This window comes from Oryctolagus cuniculus, chromosome 20 (genome assembly GCF_051225735.1).
Source record: "Oryctolagus cuniculus isolate XC-2025 breed Fujian yellow rabbit chromosome 20, ASM5122573v1, whole genome shotgun sequence".
Taxonomy (NCBI): domain Eukaryota; kingdom Metazoa; phylum Chordata; class Mammalia; order Lagomorpha; family Leporidae; genus Oryctolagus; species Oryctolagus cuniculus.
The window spans coordinates 11,392,539-11,402,454 of record NC_142886.1 but is presented as its reverse complement, the minus strand read 5'-3'; the positions used below and the strand labels follow the sequence as shown (position 1 = coordinate 11,402,454).

Below are 9,916 nucleotides of genomic sequence, written 5' to 3'. Positions count from 1 at the left end.
AGGAGCAAGATTAGACAGTCCTCAACAACAACCTGGCCGTTGAGGTTAAGGACTTGTGTTTCTCGAAGGCCACAGAGCAGAGTGAAACGGCGCGTCACAGACCTGAAGGTCTCAGCAATGCACACAGCCAACAGAAGGACACCCTCACAAATGAAAAGCGAAAGGCAAATCTAGCAAGTCACTACTTTTCTGCAAGCACTCATCATCTTCTTGCTGAAGTGTCTCGCTCGTGTTCTTGACCCACAGTTGAATGGCCATCAATGCAAACTGTCCTCTAGGGCCTCTCCTACAGATGAACTTCATGCCGCTGACAACGTTATCTTTAAAAAGTCTGAGCATTTCTGATAGAGTTAACTATCATTCCACTCTTTCCCACCTTCCTTTCTCCCTGTAGGTGGAAATTTTAAAACCTAGCCACAGTGTCATGCTGGGGATATTGTCAAATTCGCTTCCAATTTCAATTGTACGAGGCACTGATGTTGGCGTATGTAGCTAAGAACGCTAAATACTTCTTCCACCCACCATTTTCAGATTTGCAATACTTCAAAATTAGATCTGAACAGAAACCATTGATTTCTTGACACCTGGAAGTGAAATCTTCCATCCACTTCTCTGGTAATATCAAATGTATCTCCCAATTCTCTGATCCCAGCACCAACTCTGTAGAGAGACAAGTGGTTCCATCTGCTCCGTAGAACCTTCTATTGCTCATATAGCCAAGTATTGCCCTGGCTTAAAAAAAAATCGTTCTCTTCTGTGAAGAAAGTCTACTCGCAATAACTCACTTTAATATGCCAGAGTATCTGAATTAATCACACAGTTCTGTCTATTCCTAGTCCTCCTGGCTCATTTTTTTTTTTTTTTAAACAAGGGTTTGGACTTAGTTCAGATGACAAAAGATCAGGCAGCAGCTTTATTATTGAAATTTTACTAAATATGAAAGATTAATTGAATAATCATAATGAGCTCTCAGAGTGGCCGCGTAGCCTACTGTTTCAGACGCTGACTGACGGAGTACTTGGGTTAGACACCACCTCAGGCTCCTGACTCAGCTGCGAGGCAGCAGTGATGCTCCTACCGCTCGAGTCCCCGCCACCCGCACAGCAGACCTGGATGAGCTCCTGGTTTGGCCCAACCCAGTTGCAGCCATTGTGGGCCCGATGGAGTGAACCATGGATGGGGACCTTCTCTCTCTGTCTCTGTGTGCATCTAATAAACCAAAATATTTTAAACAAAATAAGCTTTTAGGTGCTCCCAAACAGGATGTTCTGGGCAATGCAATCTTTAGTGGAATATCACAGTAATCAAATGTGCTCTTGGCCCCCTATTTAAGTAACTTTAAAAAAAAAAAGATTTAAGTTTGGGGCAAGAAGGCTGTTACAAACTTAATGATTGATAACAACTGCTAATATAGTGAATTAAGAGTTGTTTTTGGGCCTGTGTTGTGGCGTAGCAGGTAAAGCCACCGCCTGCAGTGCTGGCATCCCACATGGGTGCCGGTTCGAGTCCCAGCTGCTCGTCTTCTGATCCAGCTCTCTGCTGTGGCCTGGGAAAGCAGTAGAAGATGGCCCAAGTGCTGGGCCCTGCACCCACATGGAAGACCAGGAGGAAGCTCCTGAGGAAGAAGCTCCTGGCTCCTGGCTTCAGATCAGCCCAGCTCAGGCCACTGTGGCTGTCTGGGGAGTAGGCCAGCAAACAGAGGACTTCTCTCTCTCTCTCTGCCTCTGCCTCTCTGTAACTCTGCCTTTCAAATAAACAAATAAATCTTAAAAAAAAAAAAAAAGTCATTTAAATTGCAAGTATGGCATGACATCCCATAATTGACATTTATTCCAAAACTGTGCTAAGAAATCTCAGCTTCTTCTGTATACAGCTAAATATCTGCCATATTCCGTAACAAGCTGCATTTCATAAATGTCCACGGTGACTGAAAAAAAATCACTGCACTAATACTTCACCCTCTGCCACCAAACCTTTCTTCTCATTGCTCTTCTACTCAGTAAAAGAGAAGCAACATACTCAAAATCAGCAAAGCAAGGGGTCAGAAACAGCTTTTTCCAGAAAGGTGAGCACGGGCCTGGGTCTGAGCCCTCGCACCCCCCCCCACCCCCACCCCGGGACCCTCTAAGGACCATGGCCTTGGGAGATTCAAAACTGACACTTGCTCCTGGGCGACCAAAGGCCAGTCGCAAGGCCCAGCTACAAAGAAGAGCTCTCAAGACTTTCCGAGTTCTCTCCACACCTTTTGGAAGACAACCAAAGTTGGACACACAAAAGGTCTTCAAAACACGTACTGTGAAACATCTATGCAAGGACTTCAAACTCTTTGCACCAAAAAAAGTTAACTTTTCAATCCATCTGCCATGAACTTTTTGAAGTACCAAATGACCAAGCTGAATAATATAAACCGCACTAAGGAAGGCCCACGATGCCTTACTGTAGGAAGCTCCAGTGGTATTTGCTTCCTTTTGGCCTTAGACATGGGAACGGCAGGCTGCTAGGCTCCATGTCCTTTGTGCTGTCTTTCAAACTGCAAGGAGGGTGAGTATCTGGTGTAGCGGTGAAGACACCACTGGGACGCCCACATGCCACATGCGAGTGCCCGAGTCCCAGCTCTGCTGCCAATTCCAGCTTCCTACTAATGTGCACCCTGGGAGGCAGCAGGTGATGGCTCAAGGACTCGAGGCCTGCCACCCATGTAGAAGACCCAGACCAACTTCGGGGCTCCTGGCTTTGGTCTGGCTCAGTCTAGCTGTTGCAGGCATATGGGGAGTGAACCAGAAGATGGGAGGAATAACCTTGCTTTTGTCTCCCTCTCTGCTTTTCAAATAAATAAAAAAATTTTAAAATAATAAGAACATTGCAATGAGTCTGTTGAGTTCTAGAGTTGAGTTCCTGTAAGTCTGGAGCCAAAGTGCTGGACAAATGGCGCCGCATCCCTCCTGGGGGTGGCCTAGGTCGAGCGAGTTCCGGATGAGAGTGACCCGGCTGGCAAGCCACATGCTGATGGCTTTCCACAGGCCTGACACGGCAATTCTGTGCCAGACTCTCAACCCTGAAGCATAACCGGGATATTTCTGGAAGGAAGGGAGGAGAGCAGGCTCCAACAACATGACACTGTCACACAGCTTCGCGACCGGTGGGCACCAGCAAACACAGAGCTGATGAGCATGCAAGAGTGAAGACATACGTAGGTAAAACTGCACTGTGCTTATGAGGTGGGGAGCCACCGGGCAATATCGGCAAAGGGCAAGGAAAGAACTCAGTAGTTGTATGCACGTCTGACAAAAAAGCTTTAAAAAGTTACCGCTGACGATCTGACTTGTATGTGGCTGTCAGCTCATCAAACATGGTGCTGTTCATCTCCATAAACGCCTTCAACACGTTGTACACCAGTGCCACGATGGCCCTGTAAGCAGAGAGGAAGGGAGCGTCCGGTCAGCCACCTGCAGCAGGCGCCCAGGAGGAGCACAGATGCGTGACCTGTGTCTGGAGGCGCTCCTTCGTGCACAGAGCTCACCCCCGACCCCCGGCTGGAGCCACTGAAATGACTCACAGTCCACTTCCAGTTCAGGAGGCTTCTACGCTTTACTCTTCAAGGCAAAACATCTTTCCTAGCGGTAGCAGACTTAGGAAAAAAGAAAAAAAAAAAAAACCCTTAAATGTACCCTTCTAGAAACACACTTGCTCACAGCCTCTTGATAACTCTTAATAAAAAGGCAAGAACAACTTAAGTGTTTCTTACCTGAAATGCCTGGGACCACAAATGCCGATTTTTTCAGAGTTTCAGGACTGAGAACTATTTGCACAGACTTTTTACCAGCTGAGCACCCCAACTCTGGAAATCCAAAATCTAAAACTGGCTGAGCATCAAGGTGGAAATCAGAAAGTTCCACGTTTTAGAGTATTTTTGTAATTTTAGATTTGGGATGCTCAACTTTTATAAAAATAAAGCAACTTTACCCTAAAATAAGTTTATCTGTGGCCATACTGGCCCTCAAGACCTGCAAGTGCATAGAATTTTACTTGTCAAATATCACACATAATCCATCAAAATCAGAAGCTGTCCCCATGGAAACAAACATGTTTACACACAGAATTCATATTCAAAGGTATGATAGCAAGCCTCTGTAAACTGAGCGGTTTAATAGGAGTTCTCTATTAACTGTGATTTCTATCAGTCCATCCATTCTGCTGACCCTATACAGATGCTGATAAGATAACTGGAAGGGCCAGCACTGTGGAGTAGCGGGTGGAGTCGCCACCTGCGGTGCCAGCATCCCTTAAGGGCGCAGGTTTGAGTCCCAGCTGCTCAACTTCCAATCCAGCTCTCTGCTATGGCCTGGGATGGCAGTGGAAGATGGCCCATAGTCATTGGGCCCCTGCACCCGCATGGGAGACCCGGAAGAAGCTCCTGGTACCTGGCTTCGGATAGGCACAGTGCCAGCCATTGCAGTCAATTGCGGAGTGGACCAGCGGATGATGGAAGACCTCTCTCTCTGCCTCTCTTTCTCTCTCTGTGTAACTCTGACTTTCAAATAAATAAATAAATAAGTTATCTCTTAAAAAAAAAAAAAAAAAGCTAACTGGAAGCTGCTGATGGTTGCTATTAGCTGTGGCACCCGAGCCAGGGCACAGGCGAGGGTGGCAGCCCGGCCTTCTCAGCTGAAAGGACAGGTCCCTGGCAACACGAGGGTGCACCGTGAGGGGCTCGGGGGCTTCCGGCTACAGTCTCAGTAGCAGTGCCTTTGGCCGAAATACACAAGTTTGTTTCCATTTTCTTTTTTTCTTTTTCTTTTTTTTTTTTTTTTGACAGGCAGAGTGGACAGTGAGAGAGAGAGAGACAGAAAGGTTTTCTTCCGTTGGTTCACTCCCCAATGGCCACTGCGGCCGGCGCACTGCGCTGATCCGAAGCCAGGAGCCAGGTGCTTCTCCTGGTCTCTCATGTGGGTGCAGGGCCCAAGGACCTGAGCCATCCTCCACTGCCTTCCCGGGTCACAGCAGAGAGCTGGCCTGGAAGGGGGGCAACCGGGACAGAATCCAGCGCCCAGATCGGGACTAGAACCCGGTGTGCCGGTGCCGCAGACAGAGGATTAGCCTAGTGAGTCGCGGTGCCAGCCTGCTTCCATTTTCAACAAATGTGTTCCCAATACCACTGAAAAAGGAAGTCATAAAAATTAAGCTTTGCATTAAATAAACTGCAAGTCTGACCTTTCCCAAAACATGTATAAGAAGTACATTTGGGGGGCTGGAGCTGTGGCATAGCGCATGCAGCCGCCACCTGCAATGCTAGCATCCTTTATGGTGCCAATTCAAATCCCAGCTGCTCTACTCCCAATTGAGCTCCCTGCTGATGACCTGGGAAAGCAGCAGAAGACGGCCTGAGTGTTTGGGCCCCTGCACCCATGTGGGAGACTCAGAGGAAGCTCCTGGTCACAGCCATCTGGGGAGTGAACCAGCAGATAGAAGATCTCTCTCTCTAACTCTTTCAAATGACTCAATCAGGGAGGGAGGGAAACAGGAGGGGGAGAGGAGGGCAGGGGAGGGGAGGGGAGTGAAGATTGGGGCTAGACACTGAATTTCTTGAAGACTTTCAACCTTTTTTCCTAGAGAATATACATCACAACTAACTTGGATGTCAAGAAGTGCATGTCGGGAAAACACAAGCACATTCAGACCACTTCCCTCTTCACAGCCCTTCAGTGTTTCCTCGTCACCGCCTTGGTGAGACCTCACGTGGGCCCCGTTCCACCTTCCAGCAGCCTGCCCAAAAACCTGTGCTCAGCCCCCAGCCTCAGAGTTCTAACAGCCTAACACGTGTTTTCTATGTCACCGTGCCTCTCTGTGTGATGGACGGATCCGCTGAGCAGCCCATCACGTCCGTCTGCCAAATCCCAGCCCCTCATCAATATCCACCAACCTCCCACTCGGCTCCAGAGCGCTCCCTTCAGACAGGGCAGAGCCTCTCAAGTCAACTCCTCCTGTTCATCCGTGGGCCTCCCCGCTAGTCAGTAAATCCCTAAAAGGTAGGGATTCCTCTTTGTGCCTGTCTGCGGAGCATTTGGCCCAGTGAGCATTCGAGACATTTTGACAGGCACAACAGGAAGGAAGATGACAGGAAAGGCCAGAGAGAGAGAGAGAGAGAGATGGAGGGAAGGAGGAAGTGACGAGACTCAAGCCGCGGCCATGTCGCGGCGCAGCTGGCTAGGCCGCTGCTTGGGCACCACACCCGGCAGCACACTGTCTGGCTCCAGTCCCAGCTAAGACATCCCGGGAGGCAGCAGATGACGGCTCAAGTGCTTGGGCCCCTGCAGGCCACATGGAAGACCCAGATGGAATTTCTGGCTCCAGGCTTTGACTTGACCCAACCCTGAGTGTTATCGGCATTTGGGGAGTGAACCAGTGGATGGCAGACCTCTGTCTCTCTCTCTCTCTGTCACTCTCTGTCACTCTGCCTTGGAAGTAATGAACATAAATAAACAACTGTTAAAAACTGAAAACCTACGGATTCCAGTGTTCTTTTGAAATCCTGTAAAGACTGGAGAACATGATGGGCAGGATGACGTTCGAGTTCTCTTCTATCAAGCTCATGATGTACTCATTATTCCAATAATACAGGGCTCTCTCTGCCACCTGCGGGAAAGGAAAAACAAGATGTTAGGCGAGAGAAAAAGACAAAGATACACCAGAACTGTAATCTCTCCAAACAAAAGTAGTTTAAAAGACTACTTTTCAAAGTTAAAAAAAAAACGGATTTAAAACTAATGGCATTTTATATGTTTTAAAAATCTCTCAGAAAGTTCCAAAGCGCTTCATCAACATCGGCTGGAGAAGACAAAGGCCGTTTTCCTGCCCGCCATTCCACAGTCTCCTCTGTAGAATGTGCAGCACCTGCACCCCCACGTGGCTCCCCTCCTGGCTCACCTGGCTCACCTGGCTCGGCCTGCACGCTCAGGCCCGCCACAGACCCGGCCCCGAGTGTGCACCACAGGGGGACTGCACCAGCACAGCACCAGCCACCACAGAGGCATCTCTGTGACGGGTACACAGCGGCTCAGAGGCACTGGGAACCCCAGCCTAGGGTCACAGCGCTCGCAAAGGGTAGGGACCCAAGTCCCTTCCTTTAAACGGGGCAAGCCAGGAGGTGGCTGCTCAGTTTCTGGACGTGCAGGGACATGGGCTGCATCCCCCCTGCTTGCCCTCTCAGAGCCCTTCCCTCGCCCACCACACAGACTCGAACTGCACCTGCTGCATGCGTGTGGGGCTCATCGTGGATTTTATGGATTCCAAGGAACATCTCAGAAACAAAACCTACAAGCTCTACAAGGAGAGGTCCCCTGTGGGGAGAGGAAAGCAGCAGACAGGAGACTGAGTGCTAGAAGAGGACAAACAGTACAGGACGCACCACCCAGAAATGAGCACTGCTCCACTGACAGCACTCAATCTGGTTAAAAAAAAATCCCGGAACCTGCTCAGCATTAGACCCTGAGAATACAAAGAAAAAAATCACTTCTGAACGTTGATGGCACGCCTGGCCCCGGCTAAGTGGTTCACATACACAGTATCTCATTTAATTCTCACAACCAGCAAGGAGCTGCTATCACGATCCCCAGTCTGCAGAGGAGGAACCGGAGGCTTAGAGAAGGTAAAGTGCGGGCTCAAGGCCACATGGCTAGCGGGGGGCACACTCCCACGTCTCTGCTCTTAACTTCTCCCCTCTGCCATCCCCTCGAAGCTGATAAACTAGCGGGGAAAGGAGGCAGGGGCAAGCCCATGCCATCCCGAGTGGTGACAGACGCTGCATCAGACAGAGGCGTAGGACACCCCGGTTAAGGTCTGGCTGAATGACCCAGCTGCCCTGGGGAGCCATGGGGAGGCAGGCACGTGCCCCGGCAGGCAGCAATGACTGCGCTGTGGAGCATGAAGGGAAGGGCATCCCCAGCAGAGGACGGCGGGGCAGAGGCACCCCCATCAGCAGTGCGTTTCGAAACCACCTGAGCAAGCGGCGTGGCCGACGCGGCCAGAACGGGGTGGGGGGGGACAGAGGGAAATGAGGCTGCCTTGAAACCTGACACTGAAGGGAAGAATTTTCAAACAGACCGAAGGGCTATGCTAGCAGAGACAGAGGGAAGCTAAACACAGTCAACGCGGGGTGTGTTGTGGTGTAACAGGTTAAGCCACGGCCTTACAAGCCAGCATGCTGTATCAGAGCGCTGGTTCAGGCTCTGGCTGCTCTGCTGCCAACCCAGCTCCCTGCTAACGACCCTGGGAAGGCAGCAGATAACGGCTCAAGTGTCTGCACTGCTGCCACCCAGTGGGAGCTCAGGACGATCGATCTCTGTCACTCTGTCTTTCAAATAAATAATAAATGTGTTTTTAGATGAACATTTTTTTAAAAAGATTATTTTGTGGGGGGGCAAGTTAAGCCGCCACTCAGAACCCCACATTCCCTGGCAGAGTGCCTGGGATCTGAGTCCCACTTCAGCTTCCGAGCCAGCCACCACGAACAAGCCTGGGAGGCCGCAAACAAGGGCTCAAGCACCTGGGGTTCTGTCACCTGAGTGCGAGAACCACATGGAGTTTCTGGCTGCTGGGGGCATCTGGGGAGTCAATCAGTGGACAGAGATCGTTCTCTGTCCTTCCCTCTGTTTCCCTGCCTTTCAAATTAAGACAACTTCAAAAAAGAAACGATTCTGGTGCGGCAAGTTCTGGAACCCACGCACAGGTCTTTCATAATACACATTTCCCATGGACTTTGTTGACGCTCCAGCATACGTTGAAGTCTACTCTCCAACGTGACTATATTTGGACAGAGGACTTTAAGGAAGTCACCAAGGTCAACGGAGGTCACAAGGGTGAGATCCTAATCAGACAGGATCGGCGCCTCTCTCACTGCACGTGCACACAGAGAAGAGGGGACACCGTGAGGCGGACGTGACAGAGAGCGGGACCTCGCCAGAAACCAACCCGGCTGGCAGCTTGGCCTTCGAGCCTCTGACACTGGGAGAAACCAGTCACGTCTGCTACAGCAGCCAGGGCGACTAAGGCCCTGTCTCCCTTCCTAAGCTCCTGAGAAACACTGAAGACTCCTTGGTGAGGCTCACTCTAAGAGATTCCTGCACTGGGCCTCCATTCCGCCATACACCCTCACGGAGACAGAAGACCAAGATGAGCAGATCGGATGTGCGAGCAGCACAGTCGCTGTGTAGACGTAAAGCGCCCGTAGACGCAGTTCCGCACATTCTGTTGTTACTCAGACAGGTCCTTCATCGTCTGGACAATTCATCTAACGATTTCTACCTTTCCTATGTGCTGTATGGCACAGCTGCTAGGACGTCCTAAGATCAGGGCACGGACATGCTAACATGTCTCAGGTCAGCAGCAGTCAGTGTTTCTACACCTGTGGGGGATCCCACAGCGTCGGCAAAGGTGCATCTTCAAATGAGCCCGCCACAACAGGTGTGGCTTTGTGCTGCAAACCACACTCTGAACAGCCCCTTGGCACTGGCAGGCAGCATGGAGAGTGGCAGCTCTCCACCTCTGTCAGAGGCACCTCTGGTGACACAGCTGTAGGATAAAACCCAACGGGAGTTCAGCCCTGAACTACCCACCCAACACGACAGCAACGGCTCCAAAAACAGCCGCCCAAGTTTACCTTCCCTGTGTTCCCCCTGAGTGGCCACAAGGAGGCAGTGTGGTGCCACCGGAAGGTTACAGGCTTTCCCTAGAAGCTACGCCTAAGACCAAAAATGGGCTCCACACCTCTGAGCCTCACTTATAAAATGCAAAAAGGCTTCCCAGAACACTCTGAGGTTTTTCAGGAATGTAATGTAGCTGACACTAGAGACTGCTGGGGTTCTCACGTTCTCCCTAAGCATTATGTGGTGTTCTCTCTTACACACAATAGGAAACGTAT

General features: G+C 50.4%; 1 protein-coding gene across 3 annotated transcripts in view; it reads right to left on the bottom strand.

Moving 5' to 3' along the window:
• PPP2R5E (protein phosphatase 2 regulatory subunit B'epsilon) overlaps positions 1-9,916 on the bottom strand; it is a 177,400-nt gene that overhangs the window by 6,384 nt on the left and 161,100 nt on the right. For 2 of the 3 annotated variants that reach the window (XM_070065059.2, XM_070065058.2), the window contains exons 12-13: positions 6,506-6,633; positions 3,308-3,409 (exon numbers count right to left, since the gene is read on the bottom strand). In XM_070065059.2, coding sequence (XP_069921160.1) covers positions 3,308-3,409; positions 6,506-6,633 — 230 coding nt within the window. The remainder of the gene's footprint in view (positions 1-3,307; positions 3,410-6,505; positions 6,634-9,916) is intronic. The other variant, XM_089322682.1, reaches the window with a different exon arrangement.